Raw genomic sequence first — 25420 nt, forward strand, 5'->3', positions numbered from 1 at the left:
AGGCAATGTGTGTCATAGGGCATACCTAGTGTCATGCTACTGCCTTTTTGGTCCCTTATCAAGGTGACGAGAGACACTTAAAATGCCACCCTCAGACTACTGTGGTAACTGGCACGCTGACTCAGGACAACTGTGAGATGCTCTTACGGAGAGTTAAAAGGTCATTTGCACAGCTAATGCACTAAAAATGTTAGCTGCTACATACTGCTGTAATGTCAGCAACTATGACGTTAAGGCATTCACCATAACCTGCAAGCTGATCAATGCCAGCACAAATTTCATAAAGCTGCCAGGAGTTTAGATTATGTTAACACAAACAGCAAAGAAAGAACAGCCAGAAAAGATACTAAAAAGTAGGAAAGATAGTGAGGCACACAGCCCTCATCATAGCACTGAGAAAAGAATCAGGACAAACAGCTTTGGATGATCTGCACGTGTACATCTATTCCTTTGAAATACTGGGATATGTTTCTTTACCATAGAGGGGGAAGTTAATGGAAGAGGTAGTGAATGGATGGAAATACCATAAAGTGATTTATGTTCAGGTGAGAGTGGCGACTCAACTCCCTCGAGCAGCAGCATTTAGTCTCTAAAGTATATAAATTACACACTTGGAAAACTGCAAGTTGCAGGTTGTAGTCTTGTTTTATTTGGCTGTCCTAACTTTAACTGGGGTTCAATAGATCCAATTTTTCAATTTCAGACCATTAGAGAGAAGAAGGAAAGGAGGCTGTAATTTTTTTGTTTTTACTACCTTGTGATCTTTTCAGCATGTAAAGGTCACCTACAGCAGATGTCAATAATCACACTCTTTACAGTTTCCTTAAAGTTCATAATTTTACAGAACTATTTCACAGGTTACTAAACCAAACCAAATTACTTCTCAGCAAGAGTGAATTGGTGCCCTTCCTATATAATTTTATGAGTTCCCTCTGGGTCTTCTCTACTCCAAGGCATGTAAGCATTTGGCACAAGATTTGAAACATGAACTGACTGTAAAGGACTGGAATTATCTGGATGATTCAAAAGTACAATATTAAAAACTTTTCTCCAGGAATGGTTAAATAGAGATACCCTTTTTACTTCAAAGAGAAAATTTTAGGAGTCAAAATGCTCTGTTCTCTTTGAGTGCCTTCAGATGGAAATTTATCCCCTGTTTTCAACAGCAGAGTTCGATTCAGCAGGTAGGTCAGACCTAGCACCTAATTTCTCAAGGTGCTATGGGTTCATAACTCTAACTGAAATCCCTCAGACCTGCAAGGTCTTGCAGCCTTTATTAAGCAGCCAGAAGTGCTCACATAAAACTACAGACTGCTTCTCAAAATGCAGTCCAACACTTTCTGAGTCTTTCTCATTCCTTTCTCATGGAAAGGGCAAATACCATATCCATTTACTGTATTTCACATAAAGAGGGGAAATGTAATGAAGGTTTGACTGAGGGAAATGTGATAGAAATGTCTCTATTTGTTTAATTTTACTAAATCTCTGATTTTTTTCTCCAAGGCCTTGAAAAAGGTAATTTTCAGCAAAAATTACATCTTAACTAGGGTTCTTGGCATTGATTTGATTTGACTTCTTTTAAATGAAATGCTTAGAATTTAAAAACTGTTTCCATACATGAGAGGTGATAAGCGTGTACATCATTTGATGTACATGCTGTAAGCCCAAAATACCAATAAAAATAAATACAGATACACTTGTTTACTTCAGCATGGCAACACACCCAAGCAATATCCATTTCAGCATCTTACTCCATTGCTTCTTTGATAACACTCTTATCTCTCTTTCTTAAACTTCAGCATATAGGGAGTTGCAAATAAGGAACTGGTTTCCAGGATTCCATGTAGCATATGTGGAACAAAAAGTAGAAGGAAAACTGATTCTCCAGCACCCAAACCAGGGGAAAGCACTGCCCTCCCTTCTCAGCAGTTGCTGAAAGCTAGCAAGGGCTCTTGTGGTGATCACAAAGCTTTTTCTTGTCTAGAGTATCTTCTGGTTGTTTACATTTACCTTGGATTTATTTCTTGATCTGAATATTAAAATTTCAAAACATTTCTCCAGTACTGTTGAAACAGAGAATAAGAAGCTTGTATTTCTTTCTGGGAATGAGGAAATGCCCAAACATTCAACCTTACTTAAACATGTACTCATAATGAGTATCCACAAAATAGAACGCTCAACAATTCTCACTTCAACAGTACTTGTGTGAGTGTGCAAGAAGAAATTATGCTGCTTCTTATCTGGTGTAAATGGAGATCTTACACATTTTAGTGAATCTGGTTTTGTGCAGTGCAAATATGCTTGTTAATAACATATTATTTTCAAACTAAATTTGTAATTCAATTGGTCTCACAACAGACAAAGATATTATTTCACAGACTGTATACTCCTGTGAGTATGTTAAAATACTTTCTTTAAAAGGTGTTTTTTTGAAACCAGTACCTGCAAACTTATTGCTGGTTATTTGTACCCAGGTATTATGTCCCAGATAATAGGGAATCAGGACTTGTATTTGCACATATTTTTAACTCTTAATTTTCTTTTTTTTTTATGTCTAGGTGTCTTTTCCCATATAGAAACTAACTGAAATGTATGTTCATGAATGCCTGCATATAAATGTAACCACCACAGTAAATTTAGAATATTGGTGTCATTTCAGTAAATGAAAAGAAGAAATATTAAATTAATGTGAGTTTTTATGTCACTTTAGGTAGACAGAAATCTTGGAAATCAAGTACCACCATAGCTCTGATGATTTTGTTTTTCATTTCAGTGTCTATTAGATAAGCACTACATTGAAAACTGAATTTGAAAAGACCAAAGTGGATGGAGTAATAAATAATATTAAAAGAATTACAAGAAAACATACTTAATGTTGTGTAGCAAAATTGTGGATTTTGTCAAATATACCACAAGATTGAAACAGTAACACAGTAAATGGAGAGAGGGAGAGCATCCCTGTTTAGACTGTTCTTAATGTTCCAGCAATGTTGCACTGGTGATTTACCCATAATTAGACACCTGTTAGTCATGACACAAAAATATTTTGCATTTCTCGGACCCAAAGGCAAAGCATTTTAATTGTGCAGTGCAACATTTTTTATAGTACTGGCTCTTTATCAGGACTATTTTAATACACAAGCTACGTTTTCATATTTAACTGCAGTTATCACATCTTAGCCTGTGGCTATACATTTCATCAAATAAGAAAACTCCCATGCACCTACTGTGTAGATATCTCCCATAGAGTATGTTATGGAAATTCAGTCTTTATGAGAGCAACTGATCAGTATCTCTGAACTCACACTTCAGCAATAATAGTCAGGGTGTTGCAAACAAAAAACAAACTTCCCTTGGGTAATCCAAAGCACTAAGGAGAAGCAGCATTCCAGAGATACCATGAGACTTTTGAAAGAGTGGCCAGGTAACACCCTAGAGAGCCCTTTTCTAGATGATGTCTTGGCTTACTATTTCCTAGACTAAACTTCTCAATCAAGTTCATATGATTTGGACACTAAAAGAAAATAAACCCTTTCATATCTGATGAAGGAAATGCTGAGAGGGAACAACTGGAAATGCTTTCTAAGATCAGCCTCAGACAAAATAACCTGGAGTAACAGTTCAAGGCTCCAGTTTGGAGCAGAAACTCAAGCCACCACATCCACTTTACCAATTATCCTGCTACAGTCAACAGTATCAAGTGCATCTGGCAGAAGACTTAGCAAAACCATCTCCTCTTCACCCAGAGTGATCTACTCTGAAGAACAAAAGCAGTATGTGTACCAGTTCAAAGCCCCTGACCCATGGAAGGGTTACAGGTGAAGGTAGAACTCCTTCTTCTCTGGGTGAGGTGTTTCCTAAAATGTGTAATCCAGAACTTTTGAGATAATCCTGTTACACTAACTGCATTCCCATATTCCTACAGAAAAATATAACTGTTCAGATGAAACATATTTAGACCTTAAAAGATGTATTCTTTTGGTACCATTAACTTTTTCTCTGACTTTCCACAAGGTGTCCACTTTTCCCCAGGTGATCTTCTCCAGAGCGGGGCTGTTCACAGTAAAGGCAGCCATGGCCCAAAGTGGCAGCTGTCCTGATGATACCTTTCCTCTTTATTTTCCTCTGCACCTGCAGCTCTCATGGAGCATGTCACATGCTCTTCCACAAGAACTGCTACGGTATTCAGCTGAGGCTGGAAAAAGACATTATTTTGTGTTTAGCTATGTACTTCAGATCAGTGCCAGCCCACCCTGAAAGTCTACCTTTATTTCCTCTGCAATGGTGTAGTACTTGGCTGAAGATTACTATTCCCCTACTTAGTAAGCAGCCTCCTGAATTGTGACAAGCATTTCAAGATAAACACTTTTGAGTCCTACTTTTATCACAGTTTGAGTCTTAGCTTTATATCCTGAATGGTACAGCTACACTCCAAAACAGTTTTTTCCCTTTCTGCTATCTCTACTCTCCCAGTTTCAACACCCACAGTTAATCTCGTGCAAGCCTCTAGCTATTTTCTGGAAAAGCAATTTTGAAACCAGCAATCCAGTCTCATTTTCCATGATTTTAAAGGAGTTAACAGATAATTTCAGACATGGGTAACAAAGGCAGGGACTGAGGAAAAAGGGTGTCTCCTGTTCAGGGCTGCCGAGTTGCCATGTTTACAGCTCCAAGCATGCTGCTGACCGGCCACAGCTCCACCTGTAAAATGATCCAGCTACCGTACTCTTGACTTTTGCCAAGTTATGACCAGCTGGGGGAGATTGTGAAAGTGCTGGAGCAGCTGCAGAACCTTTCCCTCACTGAACTACTGAAGAGGCACGCCAGCTTATTTGTGTGCTTCTCCACAACCTTTCACCTACTTTGGCTGTTTTGGCTGCACCGGGAGCCCCCAGCAGCTTGACAGCTCATAAGGCAGCAGCATTGGGTGACAGAAAGATGAGAACAGGAAGATATGACCCTTGTTTGTAATGCTATTTCTGTATTTTTTTTCCATGTAAAGGGCCACATAAATATTTAGAAAACAAATGTATTAGTAGGTTAAAGTATCAATCCAGTTCCATAAATGCAGAACCATCTGCAGGCAGAGGGTGAGCAATTTGCCCTTGGTACTGCTGGAAATTTCATGAAGAGCTAAGAATGTGACTCATGCTCTTGTCACCAGACTATTGCTTCCACTTACATTCAAAACTTCCTAGTGCTACCATTAATTTCCACCCAGACTTACTGCTCCTCCTGGATTATCATTTACCCTTCCTTACAAAAGCAGGATTAGAAGTTGCCTTTGTCCCTAGCAGAGAATGTTAGTCTGGTTCCATAAGGGAAAAAACTTTGATAATGTTGCCTGTTCACCTGTTTGCCAAACCTCCTAAGCATTTTAACCAAATTTGAATAGATAATCAACTCCCTACACACTTTGTACAAACTAGGAGGTGGTTTAGGAAGGAGAGATTAAAATTTTGCTCCACACTGAATAAAAGGGTGGGGAAACTGAGCCAGACTCATTCTACTTGAGAGCAGCAACCACACCAGTAGTCATCCCACGTATTCTGGCTGGTCAGGAGAGGGCACTCATCCCAGCACATCCTATTGGGCCTCCAGCACTTGTTGGGTTAGGAAAAAAACCTTAAATTTTTGTCCCCACATAGAAAAAGGTAGGGCAAAAGCAACCATGATACCTTCTACTGGACATCAGCAACATGGTCAGTCATGACACATGCTGGCTGATCAGGAACATGGCTCTGATCTAAGTACAGCATGTAGTGTCTCCAGCAGGGGTGAGGACATAAGAAACATGAGGCGAGAGACAGCTGATTGCAATGGAGAGCTATTAGGACACAAATGGACAGAAATCCAGGCTTCATTCATTCCACTCTTCTGGACCTATCTGTTGTGGAAAAAGCAGAATGTTAACACAGCTCCATTTCCTTAAGCATAGTCAGCAAAACATTACTGTGACCAAGCAACTGCAAGCATTGTTACCACCTCTTCAAAACTTGCCCCAGGGCAGTTCAGAAGAGGAAAGTTAAAATATCTAAGCAGCAGAAATGAGACCCCCTCTGATGAATACTGCAGTTCAGAATTTGGCACTGTCCTTCACAGTCAAAATATTGTTCTCTGACACCTGCACTTAAAACTGTCACGTGTTTCAGAAGGAGGGTGAAATGGTGGTTTGGAGAGGAAGTAAAGTGAGAACACTGCTAAAGACAGGATAAACGGAGGCATTCTTTGAACTGGTTACAATTTTCACAGCCTAGTTCACCTGCAGCTTGGCTGATCATGAATCCTCATATATTGTTACATTTGTGCCTGAAGCTTAGCTATCTTGCTCAACATTCAGGACATCCATAACAATTATTTCACAATTATATAGTTTATATATGCAAGAATGGAAATTTATATTGTTCAGAATCTCCTGTAAAATATAACCATCATACACTGAGCGAGAAGCAAATCTGAATTATGAAGGAGACACGCTTCTTTTAGAAGCTCATCTGAATAATAAAACACTGTTCTTGTGCTGCTGATGCGTAAAATTCTTGTAGAAGTTTGTTTTGATTTGAAAAACATCCAGGTTTTGAATTACTGGAGCTTTGCCCTTTTAACAAATGGGGAAAGCAACACACTTCCTGTATTTCCTGCAACTTCAATTTTACCTTTGTTCAGAGCTAAACTGAATATGTAAGAGATTTTTTCATACCTTACTGCATATAACTACCAGGAAAACAATGAAAAAACAAGTTGTTGTAAAGAAAAATGAATGCAAACAACAGAAATTATTCTTAGTAGACATTCTCCCTATTCAGAACAGGGTGTGTAAAATGACTACTCACATAGGATATTCAAGTTACTTGTATTAAGCAGGCTCAGCACACCAACAGATTAAACGAAGTATCTCATAGGAATAGAAATAGTGACCTTATAAACTGGAATAACTGCCTAGTGCAGAGAACTTTCTTGACCCAGATTTTATTGCAAAGTGTTAATTTTGAGGTTCCTGCTTGTCACCAATTAGTAGCTTCAGGAAGAAAATGGAACAAAACAAAACCTATCCTATACATGTTTCATGGTTTAAACAAATTTGTATGATATTTTCACTTCTGTGAGTCAACTGCAACTTGCAGGCAAACCAACTTGAAACAGTCAAAAGAAAATCCCAAATTCCTAAATTTTTAACTTCTAGCAAGAACAGGAAAAATCAAAGTGATTACATTTGCTGCTATTAGAGGTCTACATTTTGCTTCATTTCAAATTTCATACACCAACATTCAATCACTGTGGTAAACCAGAATATAACTGATGGAAAAATAACAGAGTAACTCTCCCAATAAAATAAAACAGGGAGCAATAAAATAATAAAACATACAGTACAGTGGGAGTAGAACCATAAACAGGGATAACAGATATAATGACTAAATGAGATGAAGTTTAAAAAACAGTCTAATGACAAGCTAAAGTATTCTTCTCTGTCCATTAAACTAAGTGCAAGCATTTCTTGTTAGGAATGTTATCTTCCTTCCCTTGAAAAAGTTTACATGTTTGTGTGTGTAAATATATGCATATAAAATTGGACTGGGGAGTTGTATGCAAATATTAGGGCACCATTATTTTGTATTATTTTACTGCCACATGCTCCTGCTGTTACAGACCAAGTCTTCAGATGTCAGAAAGCCCTCTGCTGACATTAACTCCATTCTTCAATTCATTATGCAAACCCTGCCCTCAGTGAAGTGGACTCGGCATGTTGGGAAAAGGCCAGGCAGCACTGGAATTCCAAGCTCCTTCTCCAGCAAAGAGGAAAGGTGGCTTTTCCCTGATCGACTGTGACAATGGAAGATGAGCTGTCCCTGAGAGCACTGGATCAGCCCCTTCTTAGGTCAGCTCTAGTGACAGTAAATAAAGGCCACATGCCGATCTGGGGCCAGTGCGTCACCAGCACAGCTGTCTTCGGGTATCTGGTCACTACTAACCAAGGTCACAGCCATGGCCTACATGCAGGCACCCTCACCCCTGCGGCTGGGATCTCATTTTGCTCCTTTTGCATTCCATGCAGCCTCTGCGCCGACCCTGGAGTTACCCCATCAGTTCGAGCACCACCAGCACCCCCGGTACGAGTGCGAAGACACAGCTTCGCCCGGACGCCATCGCGCCCCTCACGCCGTGTCAGCGCCCCCCGCTCGCCCGGGCCCGCTCCCCCCGCAGCCCGGGCGCCCACTGGGTGTCTGAGCACAGCCTGTGCACGGCCCGCACACGGCCGGACCCCCCCGCAGCCCGTGAGGGGCGGGAGCAGCGCGGCGCCTCGGAGCTGGGCACGACCACCCCGCCGGCCTCGCCCGGCCCCTGCCCGGTACACAAGGTCACCGCGGGCGGTGCAGGAGCAGCACCCGCCGCTCCGTGTGCCCTAGCCCCGCAGCTGTCCCCCGGCCCGACACCCCTGACACTTCGCCGTACCGCTGGCGAGCCGCCCGCTGGCCCAGGCCTCCAGGCAAGGGGAACCCCGCCAGCGCTGTCACGAGGCGCCCGGCGGGGCGCGGCCTGCCGGAGCCCCGCCCCGCTGCGATTGTAAATAGAGGCGCCACGTGAAGCCGCCCGTCACAGGCGAAGGGATAGCGACAGTCCCGGAGCCACCGGATCACCCGCTCACCCACCCGATCGCTTACGTGCCACGCACCCGCCGCCCCGGGAGCGATGAAGGCCGCCCGGATAACCCTGCGCAGCGCCGCCCCACTGGCAGGGGCCAGTGCCGGCAGCAGCAGCGGCCGGTTGCCGCAGGAGGTGGAGCAGTTTTCCCGCTTCTCCCCGTCCCCGCTCTCCATCAAGCAGTTGCTGGACTTTGGTGAGAGTGGGGAGGAACAGGAGGAGGTCGGGGCCGGGGGACAGCCCAAGGCCGGGGCTCGGAGGCTCGTTTCTCCGCGGAGGGGCGAGCCCGGGGGCTGCCGCGGAAAGGGGTGCGGGAGCGGTGCTGTGCCGGACAGAGGAGGCGGCGATCCCCGCCCCGACGGGTCCGCGCTCGGCCAGCGCTGAAGTCGCTGCTGACCCCCGGCTCGGCTGCCCAGCGCCAGGGCGGAGGAGGGGAGCTGCCCCTGCCTGGTATGCCCAGCCCCGCTGGGAATCTGCCGATCCCGGGGTGGTGGCGGCGGCGGGGAGGTCGCCTCGGGTGGGCACCCCCGGCCGCAGTTACCCCCCGGCCAGGTGCCAGGCGCTGGAGACGTCTGAGTGCCGTCATCAGAGCTGAAGATGCGCTACAGCGCTGTTTCGGCGGTGTTCGTAGGGTGCGGGCTCTGAGAGGTCCATGGGCTGCGGGGCGTGTTCGTGCTCCGCGCACACCGGGGCGGGAGGAGCCATCAGGCGGAGTGAACGCGCTGTTCCCTGATCCCATTAGCGCTTTGGCAGCTCTGGCGGCCGTGCGCACATGATGCTGCCAGACGTCACCCCGAAGAACCTCCTGTTTACAGAGGCTGGAGTACTTCTTAGGGGATTGCAATTAAGTCTCATGCTAAGTGGGAACTGTACAAGTATCCCGTCCAAGAGCACGCTGTGTCTTACTGTCATGTAAACAGCGTTCAGCACAAACATATAGGTACACTTAGATGACCTGACCAGTGAAAGCCTCATGATTGCAGACGGATAGAGTCCTGAAGTTCGTGGAAAGTCAGCAATCTGTAGTTACACCTTGAAACTTTCTTAAACAAAAACTTTATTTTGGATTTATTCATAGGCTCGACTAATGGATGTGAGAGAACTTCTTTCTCATTTCTGCGACAAGAGCTTCCTGTGAGGTTTGCAAACATCCTGAAAGAAATCGATCTTCTTCCTGATAAATTACTAGGCACTCCATCAGTAAAATTAGTAAAAAGCTGGTGAGTATGAACTGCATGAATTCAGCATGCAAATTAACATAGCTTTGAGAACTTTATTGTTACAGACTTTTTTGAATAGTAGAAAGCATAACAAAATACAGTAGAAATGCAGTTCCTTCCTCAAAGCTGAATTGCGAGCTGTTACACGCTGTCCTTTTCTAGCACACTAAAATTAAATTGAAAACCAATATGGTTATATTGTCATCTTTAAAATAGTGTGTTTGGGGGGTAGTTTACAGTTTGAAATAGCTAATAGAGCAAATCTCACTTTTTACTCTTCAAGAAGGGGGAAAAGAAAACATTTTCCCCATAGCATTACAGACCCTTAGACCCAAACAAAATGGGAAAGTAGGCTATGTACCTGTTTTGATCTGTCACTGATGCAGTTACTAACAGAGCTTCTGTTCCAAAGTATATTGCCTTAACACGTGCAACGAGTGTTTGAAATTCAATTAACATAATCTCTGCAGTTGATACAGTGGTTGAATCTGATTTAACCTTGTTTACTGGCACAGTTGCAGCATTTGCCAGGATGGCTGACATAAAGAGTAGAAGTATTAGAGTGAGATCTAGAAACTGTTCTTAATATAGCCAACAGTTGTGCCTTTGCCGTATGCGTCAAGACTGTCAGGTGTTAGTGCAAGAGGCTTAGCTTCTGCCAATGCTGATCAGATTTGGAAAAATTTTGCTTGAGTGTCTTACTGATTGTCATTGTCATTTGGATCTTCTTTTGGAATACTCTGTGCTTGAGAGTTATAAGGGGATCCTACATACCTTAAGCGAGGGTTTAGATTCCTCTTTGGTGGCAGGCACAAAAAAAGACTTAAAACTTCTGGGGTTCAGGGAGTCGAGAAGTGTTAATCTGTCATCCCATTGCTGGTTGTAACTTTGATATTTCAGAGATACTTAAAACTCCTAGCTGAGTTGTTAGGACTAATGATGTGCACAAGACAAAGTATTTTTCAAGTTGATAAATTAATAAAAATCAATTAATAGCATATATTTCTTGTGTTCTTTTTCAATAGGTACATCCAAAGTCTAAAGGAGCTGGTTGAGTTCAATCAGAAAAGCCCAGATGACCAAAAAGTCTTATCTGAGTAAGCTTTTAATTTGTTTTTTGGAACTTTTTAGTTCACATTCTACTTTTCACAATATATTTACTTTAGACTGACAGCCATCATGAGCTGAATTTGATAATCTAGCAGAAGAGCTGAACATAGAACAAGCTGGTCTGTTGTCCCTTGAACTGTCATGACAGAGAAATACTAAAAAAAAATTATCTGTGAAGTCACATCTCTGCTTCTTTCCAAGATGTCGGCTTGGGATCTTTTTCCCTTTCTTACATTTTCCTCTGCTCAAATAAATGATTAAACGGGCAGTGAATTTGATACGGCTCATTATACCTTCTGTTTTAAAAATGCCAAACTCTTCTGGGTTAGGTTAGTGAGGAATTACTTTTAAAAGAGTGAAAGAAACAGACTGTATTTTAACAGGCTGTTAAGCACTTAGCTGTGCTGGTGCTGGATTAAATAATTACATTATACAAAGCTTGCATCTGTGTAATCTGAGAATAATGTTCTAAAAAGATCTCTTTTTGACCTAGCTTTATAGATACTCTAATTAGAGTCCGAAACAGACATCATGATGTGGTTCCTACAATGGCACAAGGAATAATTGAATACAAAGACACTTTCAAAGCAGATCCTGTCACCAATCATAACATCCAGTATTTTTTGGATCGTTTTTACATGAGCCGTATTTCCACCCGGATGCTAATGAACCAACACAGTAAGTAGAAATTTTTGCTTGAGAAAAAACTGAAACCTAATGAGTAACATGTTAATATCAGCACTTCTGAAAACTGATGGAGAACTGCTTCACATGATTTTGTGTGACACTGAAAAGTTAGAAATGGAAACTATCACTTAAGAGAGTAATGGAAAAACTTGTTTTCTAGACTACAGAATAATTGAAGTAACTCTTTTGTGGAATATGTGGGGATATCATCAATGTCTGAAAAACCTTTAGATGTGAACTACAGAGAAGCCCAACATAGTTTGCTGACATTATATAGCATTTTAACTCATAAAAGGCATAAACAACATTCAATATTTTATGTGATTATATGTTGTGATTTCACTGTATTAGTCTCAATTTTTAGGCTTTTACATAATACAGTATTTGTGATTAAATACTGTATTGTTCTCATCTCAAACAGCTCTTCTTTTTGATGATAAGTCTGGCTCGGGGCACCCAAGGCACATTGGAAGTATTGATCCTTGCTGTGATGTTGCTGAAGTAGTGAATGGTGCGTATTCTCAGAGCTTTAATGTTTGTCTTCCTGATCAGTATCTATATCTGATTGCAAGCAGTTTGGGTACCAACTTGTGTTGTAGAGGATGCTGACTGGCTTTAATTGAAATAGCTGAAAGCAGTCTTACCAAGGCACGAGCTTTTAGAGGCCGGAATTTAAAATACAAAGTAGCAGCAAAAAACCATGTTGGAGTAAGTCTTAGCAAGTGACAGATGAGGTAGGAGTTGAAGTTGTCTGAGGTGTTGAGATTGGTTTTACCTAGAGGTAGATAACAGATGCATCAGTTCCGTACAATTATCAAAGTGTACAAAGATTTGCTCATGCTGCTATAATTGCCCCTTGTTCTCAATTTATAGTGCACACAGTGGATGCAAAGTTATCATTCCCTTGACACACATTCCCTTGTCTATGTCTTAGACTCTCTAACACCTTAGCAGCTATGCAGTTAAAAGCTGTATTCTGCCATGCATTAAAATTAATTTCTACATTGCTTGATATTATACTTTATATCATTTATTTAAATAATTATTTCAGATGCTTATGAAAGTTCCAAGATGTTGTGTGACCAGTATTACTTAACATCTCCAGAACTGAAACTTACTCAAGTGAATGGTAAGATGAGAGCTTCCTATTGATAGCCAAACTGCTGCTTTTACTGACTCAAAAGGCTCCCAGTTCTGTAACCTTAATGCACATACTAGTCAATCTGACTTGGGCTAGTTCCTCTTCATTTTCTATTAGAGGCACCTCATTTAACCTCCTGTGTTAGAACTCAAATGTCAATGTATCTTAAACACTAAATTTTTGAGGTACCATTTATGAATTTGAGAAAAGTCAGACAAACCTGGACTTAAAGTAACATGAGAAGTTGCTACAGAGGACCTCTGTATCTGGGGTGAGGAAGTGAGGCTGCTGAAATGCTGGGTCTGGTCTGAGCTGCCTGCATGTGTCTGCTGTCAGCAGTCTGCTTAATTATTAAAATCCTTTATTTATAAAGGGGAATTAATACTTGATTTTTTTTACTTCTTTCTTTGAAAAGAAGCTGTTAGTAAGCAAGTGGCAATTGCAATCTAAACACTGTTATGAATGCATAAAGCTGTTTGCCAATTTTGGAGGGAGGAAAACCAAAAATTAAACTTGACTTATTTTTTGTTTGTTTTGGCAACTTGCTCATTGTAAAATTTGGATACAATATAGAAAAATGTCATCACCCTTTTAAATCTTTTGTATTTTTCCTTTCCTCTAGGAAAAGCTCCAGGAGAACCAATTACCATTGTATATGTTCCATCTCATCTTTTTCACATGCTTTTTGAGCTCTTTAAGGTATGTCAGTGTAAACTGAGAGAGTTAAGTGGGCTGTGGGGTGGTGACCACCACTAGCCTTCTGCTTTTAGAGATTACATCTGCAGATTTGCCCTGGTGCCTTTTCTGTGGATTGGACAGTGTGTTTAGGAGTAGTGAATGGGCTGAACTTCAGTGCTGCCAGCATGAGATGCAGAAATCTGGCAGCCTTTAGCAACTGCTGAACTTTGCTCTTCTCCAGAAACCTGTTGACTTTAAGGGAGTTATGTTATTTAATTTACAGTGCCTGAGTTATGTTGGGCAAGAAGTTGTAATCTTTCACTCAGAAGAGTCTTGGCTATGCTTAGATACTTCTAGGTGTGAGACCTCCTCTGTTCCCATTATGCCAAAATGCTAGGTGTGTCCCTTGGAAACTAGGCACTGATAGGAATAGAGGGTAATTTTGCCTCTATGTACAACGAGTGTGGTTTGAAGTGCATGGATTCAACAATCTCTGATCATGGTAACCTTCTTTTCCACAGAATTCAATGAGAGCAACTGTTGAATTCCAAGAAAACAGTCCTACCCTTTCTCCGATTGAAGTGACAGTTGTTCTAGGGAAAGAAGACCTGGCAATCAAGGTATTTTACTGGCCTACTACAATATGGACTTAATGTAATCTTTGTTATTATACATGCTTAGCTGATTCTATTAAAAGATCTTCTGGCCTCTGAGAAAAGATCAAAGGTACTGTGTATGAGCACATGAGCATTCTCGATGATACGAGCCTCCACGTAGCACAATTATCTAATTGGAAAATAGTATGCTGCAAAACAAATGTTTGCATTTATGACTGTTGGAAAGATGTGTTCAAATAGCAGCATTTTAAATACCATTCTTAGTGCATGCTAGTTGTTAACTTCATTCTCTCTTAAATCAGATCTCAGACCGAGGAGGTGGTGTTCCAGTAAGGAAAATTGAGCAGCTGTTTAGCTACATGTATTCCACCGCCCCAAGGCCAAATATGGATGATGGTCGAAATACCCCTCTTGTAAGATACTTTCAATACTTCTGTTGCAATTAGGTTGTTGTAAGTGTTGCTGTGTTAATAATGAAGCACTGTGTCCACCCTGCTGCTTTGTGGGATGTGCAAAGATTACCGAGCCCCATAAATATGAATTTACACTTTCTGAAACAAAGTTTTGATATTTAGCTTAGTGGACAAAAATATGCTTTTAAAGGGAAAAACAAAGAAGAGCATTGCAACCTGAATCTAACCCCCTTTTTTTTTTTCTTCTTACATTCCAATGACACTAATTTACTTTGTCTTCACTCTCCACTCAGTCCTTAAACTTACTGTAAATCACACTGTCTTTCTGGAGGCAAGCACAACTAGAACAGGCTTTTAGACTGTTATTAATCTCCCAGTAGCAAGCTCCTTTTACTAATCAAGCTGTACTAGCAAAAACAAGGGAGGGAAAAATACTGAAATGTAATATGTAAAAGTGGGACATGAATATAGACCCTTCCACTTCCATGGAGATCTTTTTTCTTGTGGTTTTGGGTTTTTTAATGGTCAGTTTCAGCATTCTCTATGAAACAGAGTAGAGATTTATGTTTTCTTCTACCAGAAGAGGAAGTGCAAAGGATTTTTTAACAGCTTAAAAATCTCTGAAGACTTTCCAGATATTTAACTTTAAGCCATAAGAGCTAGTAAAAAAATTAATTAATTTTATATTGTACTTTATTTTTAGGCTGGCTTTGGGTATGGCTTGCCAATTTCTCGTCTGTATGCTAAATACTTTCAAGGAGATCTAAATCTTTACTCCATATGTGGTTATGGAACAGATGCTATCATCTACTTGAAGGTATGTATTTAAATTTAGTTAAATAAGAGATAACTACCATTAATGCAGTGGGTTTACTCATTACCATTTTAAGGTAAACAAATTCTCTGCTCATGAGTAGCTCTTGTTTTTTCTTGAGAAGTTACAGATTTAGTAACTGGTATTAAAAAAGTCACTTGGCTTTAACTAGTTTACTTGAAAAACTACTAGTGAGAGCCTTGTTGGTTTTCAGCTTGTTTTAAGATGTTATCTCCTTGTTCATGGAATACAAAGTACTTGAAGAGAGTGCAGTAAAGGTGTGAGCAACAGATCTAGTTTGTTTACTCTGAAAACTAGAAAATCCATGTAAACTAAATCCTTAAGGAGTCAAGGTGCTATTCAACATCTGCCTTATAGCAAGCTGTGGGATTCAGATACCAGTAATTTTGAACACTGGGCATATAACATGCACTGCTGTTTCTGTAAGAAACCTGTAAACAGCACTACATATTCTTTTCTACTTTCTGCACTTAATCATGGGAAAAACTTGCTTTGAATTTCTTTTGCTAAACTGAAAACACTGAAGCACAATCAGAGCAGAAGTACAAAAGGAAGAGACAGTTCAGCTACATATATATATAACATTTCTATTAAAACTTTTTCTCTGGAATTTTGCAAATGAAGGTCCTTTTCCATGCATTCCTGGACTATCTTGAAATCATGTTAGAGGGTACTGCTTAAGGCCTATTAAAAATGCATAAATAGGATGTGATGTTACTGCATTTGTCCTGCCAAATTATCCAAAGCAGTCGTAGATACTGAAGCACCTAAACTACTGCATCTATTGTAGAAACACTTGTGTGAATAACTTCATTTTGTAGTGTCACTGGCTTAACACTTTAGGCATACTGAATGAATTTTTGCTAAGTGGCATTATTGAGAGAAAGAAACCAAGTAACTTGTTCCTTCTTGACTTTTAGGCCTTATCAACAGAATCAGTAGAAAAACTCCCAGTTTTTAACAAATCAGCTTCCAAGCATTACCAGGCTACCTCAGAAGCAGATGACTGGTGTGTCCCAAAGAATGTGGCAAAACAGAGTGCAGCTTTCTGAAGAGAAGTTGGTATCCAGACACCCAAAGGGATCAAGCTGGCTTCAAGAGCAGCGTCTGGAAGTACTAATCTACCTCCAAACAAGCAAGTTTCAGAACTGGCAGTGGAGAAAGAAGATAAGAATATTATAAACCTAGGCTGTATGTGCTGGATCTGAAACCTTGCTGTGGACTTCAGGATGAGGAAAGTAGGAGCACATATGTCTTTAAAGAAGAGCTGTGTATAGAGGAAAATCAGGCCATTTTTTTACTATTATCAAAGACTTGGTGTGGTAGAGGTGTGCAATTTTCAAATCCTGTTTAATGCTTGAATTCTGAATACTGATAAACATGAGTTATGTTGATACATATTTTTCTGTTAGAATAGTTATCAGCAGTTTATCTTATTACAGAACTTCTCAGGTAGATAGATAACATCTGTACTTTAAAGCTGTATTTATAACATTTGGAAAAGATTCACTTAACATGGCAGTCTTGTAGCAAGATGCAAACAGCATTCAAATACAGCCTGACTGGAAGAGAGGGAGCCCTGGGAGGTATGGAGAAAGTGTTTTCCCTATATAAAGAAGTCCCATTTAAAGAAAAAAGGTATTCCAGGAATAATTCTTCTGCGATGCCTTGCCCTGTGAGTCATGTTGCTAGATACTTTATGTTAAGCTGTTCATGGGAAATCAGCCAAGTAAGGCTTCTATGCATAAGGTAATGAAGAAGAAAATCAGAATATTTTTAAAAGCTACTGGAAAGAAATGGAAATATAATCAGCTCTAATGTTAGGGTACATCTAGCCTACATCCCTGTATTCTGGAGAATGTGTGCCAAGTAAGTCAGTTAGGATTTTCCAAGAACTGAAGTCAGACGTGCAAGTTGAACAGAAAGGTTTTGGTGATGTGTATTGTATAAGCATGTTGCGAAAAACAGCATGTTTAAAGCACAGTCTTGTGGTTTGTTTCTGTTGTGCTGTTAGGAGGTTAGTGGCTCAGTACACTAAACCAAAATCTGCCAATTGTATTTTCCAAATTTGTATGAGACCACAGCAGCTCAAAGAGGTACATGGGGAATCTGTAATCTGAAAGCTGTGGTGAGCACTGAAGGTCTGTTGGAAAGGTTTTCAGGAGTGGTGTTGGAACTATAAAAATTTATTCTAAGAACTGTTCATTACAATGGAAATGGATTAGGAAATGTTTCAAAATATAGGCAGCACTGAAAACTACAGAACAGCTTTTATGAACAGAAAAGTAGGGGGAATTCCCACAGGAACAGAGCCAGTGGGAGAGAGTTGTTCCAAAAATATTCCATTCTCAATAAGCTTCTTCCTTGCCCATCTTTGTGTGTTTTCACTTTTGTAAGCAAGGTAAACTTAACAGATGCTAGACTATTGGACATTGCCAAGCTGGCCAGTCAGAAGTTCATCAGGGCTGTATAATATTACTTGAATTTTTTACCTAATTATCATATTATCGCACATGATCCTGTGCAAGAAGTTGCAAATACAGCAAAGCATCCTGCTCAGTATGATAGTTTTCTATTAGAGATTTCTATTTGTTGGATGGAAAATCACTTCATATTCCACCGTGAATCTAAAATGGTTTTTAATAGGAAACTACCTTTGTGTTCTAGAAGTCCTGTTGAGCTTTATTTCTCATTGAAAATAAAATAGAATTTTGATATGCCTTGTTTATTTTAAAAAATAATTTTAGATGTATTAATGATAACTGCTGAGTATGATGACTTTAGTACTGCATCTGGGCTGTTTTTATCCTGGTGAATGAGGTGCAGTCACCAAAGGTCACCAGATCATGCATCTGGGCTCAGCTCAGTGAATGAAATGACTAATAAAAAGGAAATATCTTTGTCTAGAATGTACAGGTGTGAAAAAGCTGGTCTCACTGTCATAAAATAATTGAGTATTTGTTGATTTTTGTATTGAATACAAGGTCACAAACACATACCTAGGTAGTCATTATTGTCAAGCAAACACAATTTATACCTTTCTGCCTGCACCCAATAATGCTTGAACCTGAGTTGTGATCTGATGGTACATCTATAACACAGCTGCAGCTGCTCCAGTTAGAGCTGTAATTTCTGTTTCAAAGCAGCTGAGGATGGGTGATGGAAAAATGTTTGTGATGCTGCTTGCAGAGAGAAGCTGTGGAATATTCATGATGCAGGCAGAGGTTTTGTAGCACTTAAGGAATCCACTTGAAATCTCTGTAGTATTACAAACTATGTCTATCTACCTAGATAATACAGCACCTTTTCCAGCACTCACTGACTTTATTCTGGAAGTAGAGCTGTAGTTTTAAATCTTTTACTTGGATGTAGATGTTGAAATAGTTTTATAATAAAATCTTTTAAATGGTTGTCTGTATCTTTGGTTTTTTAAGAAGTCTAGTGCAAGCAAGGGCTTTTTATTTTAAGCCTTATCAAATGGAGTTGAGAAAAACAACACTCACACCGTGTCAGGTACAGCAGGAGGAAGAAACACCAGAAGAATTATCTGCTTATGCTTAATGTTGCATTGGTTGAGAGGTTACATAGTACCTAAAATCAGTGCATTAGCTTATGCAGCTCCTTGCTCTTTATAATTAGGACAGTATTCATTTTGAGATGAGAATTGGGAATCTTCCATCAGAGTATGCTTTATGCTCTAAAATAGTTGTCTTTTGTTCAGTTTTAAAGAAAATGGACTAAGAAAAAAAGATGTCCTTCACTGGGTCTATATCTAACAAAAAGGTTTTCCACAGACTAAATGGATGCCTGTCTTTCAGCTCTGAAGCAATGGGACAGCTGGCTTTTCATACCTGGTGTGTAAGAAAATGGTAGTAATCCTCTGGATCAGATGGTGTCATGATCCAAAAGTCCTGTACAACGGGTGTTTTCGCAGACTTGTGTTTGCCTGGGGCCATCCTGCATCTCCCTTAATTTTAAGTACAGAGTAACTGTAAAAATACATGTAGATACTTTTCTTGAAAGAGGAAAGGTGAAAACCAGCTGTGTCTGGCAGCAAGCCTACAAGTGACAGCGTTGTGTACTGAATTTACCCTCCTTAGCAGTGTGGGTTTCACCTTCCTAAGGGTTTTTACTTGTAATGCCAGGGAAGCAGATCACATGGCATCCCTTTTTTGTATTTTGCAGTTACAGAAATGTACCACTCTGACATATACCAATATGCCAGGTGTGTTTGGAGAAACAACCCAGAACTTAAGTACACCAGGGACTTCATTAACCAATACAGAAAACAAAAGGAAATCAACAACACAAACACCCCTTGTGTTTTCCCATCATTTTAACTGTCCTGTAGTCTCTATAGACAGGACTTGCATGTCAGGTTTTTCCAAGCAGAAATACACATACATGCATTCTATACCTTGCCCGTGGCAGGCTTGAGAGCAGGGATGCTGAAGTGCAGCAGGGTAGACCCAAGCTGCTCTCTGTGCAGCCCCCTGTTGAGCACATGGCCCCAGCAGATCCAGGTCTCTCTGCAGCATGCTGTGCACAGACCATCAGTCCCAGCCAAGCTCCCACAGTCTGGCAGACAAAAGGTGGGTCTTTTTTCCTTCCCCTGCACAAGCCCAGTGGGTAAGAGAGGCCATGCACCAGCTCCTGGTCACAGTGTGGGGCTGGCTTGCTGCTGGCACGTCAGGGGGGCACTGACATCAGCACGTTTACCCACGGCTGAAGAGTGTTCTGGTTTCACAGGAGATAAGCAGGTGTTGCACTTTCGCCCTTTGTCCCCTGATCAGGACCTTACACAGCCAGCTTCCTGGTGTCAACAGAAACCACACCAAAGCACCCTGTGTTTTCTCTTCCAGACCATTAGCTAAAAAGTGTACACTGATTACTGGTTAGTGTTACTTGTGCCTTGGGCACACATCCAGATAAATCTCCCTGGAGCCTTGATACAGAGTTGTTCATTATCATAATTTCTTACCCTATCCCTTAACCAAGTTTTTAAATCTACCAGACTTTGCCCTTAACATGCAATAATGTCCTTCCCAAAGCAGTATTACAAAACAAGCTTTGCTACCTTTGATAAGAAACACTACTGGACTGGAAAAACTGTTGGGTGTTTTTCTCCTTATAGTAGCAATGACAACTTGAGAGGATCAGGTATAACACCCAAGAATATTCTGCCCTGATGTTCTTTAGCAGTTTTAGCAAATGGAAGGTAGGACATGGCAGTTTTTGATCCCTCAGCTCAGGTAATTTTTGGGGGTGGGGATGGTGAAGAAGAAGGGGCACACTCCTCTGTTAACATCTTTGAGTTTGTATTTCCCAAGAACTGACAACGCAATTTTTAATGTCTGTGTCCTGACCCTGTATTACAGGCCCTAAGGTGGCTTTGCACATCTGTGCTGTCGTGCACATTCAAGACAGAATGACTGACTTAGTACCTGGCTAGATGCTGCTACTCCTCACAGTCAGCAAAGAGAAAGGACATGTTGGTAGGCAGCTTCAGTCAGTCCTGCTTCTCTTCACTCCCCTCACAGGGAGGAAATGGCATAAATACCCATGGGCAGTCTTACTTCTTCCCTGCAATCTCGAATGTTGGGTGTCAAAGCTGGAGCACAGTCCTGGGTCTTCAGAATATCCTGAGAACTCTTAATAATGTAAGATTTTTATATAAACAGAAAAATATGTATGGGGTATCAGGAGCTGCTCCTCATCAACTCTTCTCAATATCCCTTCTGCAGCTATGAAAGAAAATCAAAGCAGAGTGCAACAAATTGGCCCATGTAGAATTAGCACAGATTTCCCTGTGTCACTCTCTTGCTTTGCAGTTCCTAAAAGGAAGGGGAAGGAAAGGAAAGGATCTCTCTGATTTCCTGCTGTGTGAGGGGCACAGCCTAAAGGAATGAGACTCACTGCCTTTCCTGGAGTCATGTCCAGTTTAAAATCCAGACAGAAGTGTGATGCAGGAAACACAGCAAGAGGAGTGACAATCAATCCCACTATCTTGAGCTGCCAAATGTTCTCTTGGCAGGTGACAGAGAGTTTCTAGTTTAGAACAGGCATGCTTTAAGTTACATTAATGTGGTACAGCCCTGTCTGCAAGGCTGAAATAAGAAAATCAAGTAATGTTTTCATTACCGTTATAGGTTGGGCTTTCTGTACTTTGTCACATCACTGGACTGGGCCTGAAAGCTGAGAACCTTGGCATGGGATTCGGCACACCAAGTACTACACCTTATCATGGCACTGTGTACATGTCTCTGTGTGTGTGCCAAGGTGTGAGTTAGATATCTCAGCTGTCTCTCATGGCCAGTGTCAGTTTATCCAGAGGACTCCAGAAAGCTTCTTCAAAACACTTACTTCTGGTGCTGGAATAGTGATCCAGTGTCCATTGGCAGAGTTCAGCTGACTCTAATGGGACCCCAGACACTGGGGGTGCCTCTAGGCACCTGTGTCTAGATGGCTTCAGCTGTGAGCTGGCTCTCAGCTCGTTCAGTTACCAAAAAATAGACACCCGGTCCTATATGAGGAAGGCTGGAGTATTCTTCCTGTCTCTCATCTGTCACTCTGGAAGACAGAGATCTTCCACAAGTCCTTTATCATGCCTGGCCAGTCCCATGCAAATACCTTGTATGGACACTCCTGGCTTTCTAAAGTAGCAGTGAATATTTATGTTTAGGTAAATGACTCAAGTCCTCTTACTAGCTCTGCATGGTTGTGGGAAACTGGAAATAACAGAGCTCAAAATTATATCACTGCTGTGTCATTGCTGGCCAGGGTGGATATATAATGGAAAATCCCAGACAATATTTATTCTGCAGCAAATGCCAGTGGGATAGTGCAGATAAGCTGGCTGCTGGCACAAACTGTGTGAGCCTGGAGCTGCCTCTGTGCAGCTTGTCATCATTGACATTGCTGGTCTGTCTGGGTTTGGGACTGGTCCTAGTGCCACATGATTGCAGGAGACAGCATGAGGCTCATCACTCTGCACCCCACAGGCAGCAGTGCTGTCAGACAGCTCTGAGCCATGCCTACCACTCTTGGGACAACCAAATACCAATTGCTGAGCAGACCTTTTACAGAAACTTAGGAGCTAACTGTAGCTGATGCTGATTGTTAGGTGCCATGAGGCATACTGAGAAATCAGATGCATTGTAAGCTCCTTTTTGTAGTGTTTATTCCTTAGAATGGTTTTCTCTTCCTAGCAGCTTTACTGCCCACAACACTCTGGGCTGATTTTTAACAAATTAACTGGGAAATAGATTTGAATACCTGCCAGGGCTGCTTGTCATCTCCTCCAATCACTGTGGCATGCAGCAGAGGTAGTAACATGCATTGCAAAGCCTATTGGTGACCCAGAGTCACTCCCCTGCTTACAAAGGGTATTACAGGTGGAATTCAACCTTCACACAGGGATGGATCAGGTGGTTTGGACTACTCTCGGTGTTTCTAGATATGTGTCATTGCCTCAGAGACCGCAGGAAGCTGTTTGCTCAGGCATAAAACTATGTTTGTGTTGACACAGAAGCACTTGTTTCTGCTTAGTTAGGGGCTGTTATAAAACCTTCTGATCTCACAACTTTCCGTTGTTTCTAATCAGCTTTGCCTCCAGTTTTGCATAAATACACAACGAAGAAATCTTCATTTTCAAGCTCTGGCCAGGGACACCTGAAGTTTTCATTATTCATGTTATTCATGGAGATGCCCAGAAGTCTTCTTCTGGTACAAATTCCTTCATGTGCTTCTCCCCCATGGCCTCACCCTCTTGTTCCTGTGTTCTTCCTACTCTGGCTACTGATGCCTGGCTCTGCATGCTCTGAGCCTATCTTCTGCCAAAGGATGGGAACAGTCCTTTGGAGACATGTCACACTTCCAAAAGCTTTTGATGATTTTTCAAGGCCATTGGATGATCAATTCACTTGAGGGAAAAAAAATTGTAACACCTTCTGCATATTCCCAGGCTTCTGTCCTTTGAATGATAATGTTCATGTAAGAACAGCTGAAACAATGGCAAAATTATTCACGGGAGTGTCATAAATTGATGCAGACAGACCTTGGAAATTATATTACAGTACTGAGGGCTTCCTGAAAGAGATGTTACCATCCTTCTTCAATGAATTGTTCTTGCCTTTTCCTTTGCAGCAGAACGATATTCCTCACCTCTGAGTATTGATCTTTAGGGAGATGATGTGTCATAACTTTAAGTCTGAACTATAATAGTCAAACAAGGCAGAGAAGAACTGGAGATCTTCCCAATTCTTCCCAGGAATAAACATATCCACTGCCTTAAGAAATGAGAGTTTTGGAGGGAAAAGGTCTACCCTTAACAGGGGGCTGTTTCAGAAGAGGGCGGTTTCTTTTCATATGAGCAGAAGAAGATTCCAGCAAAATTGTTGACAATGAAAGGGTAAAATAAATATTTTTCAGCATTTCTTTAAAGTATATTTACACTGGAAAGCTTGGGGGTTTTAAATACTGTAAACATTTCTAGAAGAATAACAGTATATTGCTGTAAATTATGGTAAACCTTCACTTATGGAAGTATTTTTTTATAATAGATTCAGAAGCAGTTATTCAGTTGTTCTTATTTTAATAGCGTATGAGTATGGAATACAGAATATAGGTGATGGATCAATGAGTTGTCTGTAAGCCTGTCTGAGAACTGCTGATGTAATTTACTGTTCTTTTCTGTAATGTTTCTAACATATGCTAACTCTTTTCCAACCAATAAAAGACTGTAATATAATGTGGGAACAACATATTAAACAATGTAAATGATAGATATTAGAGTAGTAATAATTCATTTTTAGACTTCACGCCATGTCTGCTGAAATGTGTGACAAGATTCCTGTTGACACCAGTGACTTGTGGACAAAGCCAAAGGGCTTTAAGCTGTTGATCTGTAAAGTGACACATACACCCCTAAAGGTCTCTAGAAAACATGAAGCAAATTAATTTTTAACTCCTTCAGAGCACAAGACCAGACAAGAGATGGGCCTCATTGTGTTACCCACCATGAGTTCTGCAAGATGACACTCATTGTGTGGGAGGAATTTAAAATCAAGAGCCATACCTAGGAGAGGAAGAGAAGTATATGACTGACATTTAGACCTTCAAGATATGTTGAATAGAAATGTGTATATGCACATATGGCCTATTTAAATGCACTGAACTGGCTGACAGCTCTTGCTTCAGCCCATCCTCCTTACTTATAGCAGTACAACCGTGGAGAAGCTTGAGATCCAAACACCCCACACTAGAGGGAAGTCAGCTCTCAGCCTTTCTGTTCAAGCCAGGTGAGATGAAAAGCCCAGGTCCGTGCTGCAGGAGTCTGGGTGCAGAGACACCATTGTGTCTGAGGTATAAGCATGTCCCTGTTCCACAAAGTGGGCAGCTTGTCCTTGCGTCCCCGGCCACCAAGAGCCCCACTGAGATAAAGGGTTTTTGCCCCTGCCTGGAGACAGAAGGACAGAACTCTTTAACAGTACATGACAGTGACTGGCCACAGCTTGTGCTCATTTCACACAGCTGAGGCTTTTTGAAAAGAGGATTAAGAGTGTACAAACCCCAAACAATGTGAGGGTCTGCTTCAATACGGCTGGAAGATTATTCCAGCTGTTTGGGGCCGGGAGCCTAAAAAAGTGAAGCTTGCCTCCCATAGTTAGTTGAGCTCCAGACACTTGGACATGAACAGCTTGGTTTAAACAGAGGGCAGACTAGTAGCTAGTGCTAAATAAAAGAATACAAAACAGCCCTGTAAATAAGAAGTGAACAATTATAAACCTTAAAAATACCCTTCAGGAAACACATGGCTGCTGTTCTGCTGCTAGCTGCTGGATCTTTTGTTCTACTTACAGCTTTCCATCCTTTTATTTTCTTGATTTTTTTTCTTATGAGGACAAACCCTGGCTGCAGATACAGCACAGCCTGCTCCGGCCGGGAGTGGAGGCCACAGGAAGCACTGCTGCCTCTGGCCCCTGTTCTGGCAGCCTCCTGAGCCAAAGGCAGGGAACCCAGGGGGACAGTATGTTCCCTGCTGGCTGCACTGGAAGCTTCAAAACATGTTTATGTCGAGT

The 25420-nt window shown here is 41.3% G+C and overlaps 1 protein-coding gene across 1 annotated transcript; it reads left to right on the forward strand.

Annotated features, from left to right (window-relative positions):
• Nucleotides 1–8585: 8585 nt before the first annotated feature.
• PDK4 (pyruvate dehydrogenase kinase 4) lies at nt 8586–18751 on the forward strand. Its single transcript, XM_042043711.1, has 11 exons — nt 8586–8836; nt 9719–9860; nt 10886–10957; nt 11464–11648; nt 12079–12168; nt 12709–12786; nt 13421–13497; nt 13998–14096; nt 14396–14506; nt 15210–15323; nt 16262–18751. The coding sequence occupies exons 1-11, from the start codon at nt 8689–8691 to the stop codon at nt 16391–16393; spliced, it is 1248 nt and encodes a 415-aa protein (XP_041899645.1). The 5' UTR covers nt 8586–8688; the 3' UTR covers nt 16394–18751.
• Nucleotides 18752–25420: the final 6669 nt, after the last annotated feature.

Source organism: Corvus kubaryi, unplaced genomic scaffold (assembly GCF_017639235.1).
Source record: "Corvus kubaryi isolate FWS band 111438036 unplaced genomic scaffold, C.kubaryi_AGA036_p1.0 37398, whole genome shotgun sequence".
In the NCBI taxonomy this organism is placed as follows: Eukaryota; Metazoa; Chordata; class Aves; order Passeriformes; family Corvidae; genus Corvus; species Corvus kubaryi.

Coding starts and splice junctions, on each gene's coding strand:
- PDK4 (XM_042043711.1), top strand. CDS start 8,689: ATGAAGGCCGCCCGGATAACCCTGCGCAGCGCCGCCCCACTGGCAGGG. Junction 12,787..13,420: donor GAAACTTACTCAAGTGAATG/GTAAGATGAGAG, acceptor CCTTTCCTCTAG/GAAAAGCTCCAGGAGAACCA. Junction 14,097..14,395: donor AAGAAGACCTGGCAATCAAG/GTATTTTACTGG, acceptor CTCTTAAATCAG/ATCTCAGACCGAGGAGGTGG.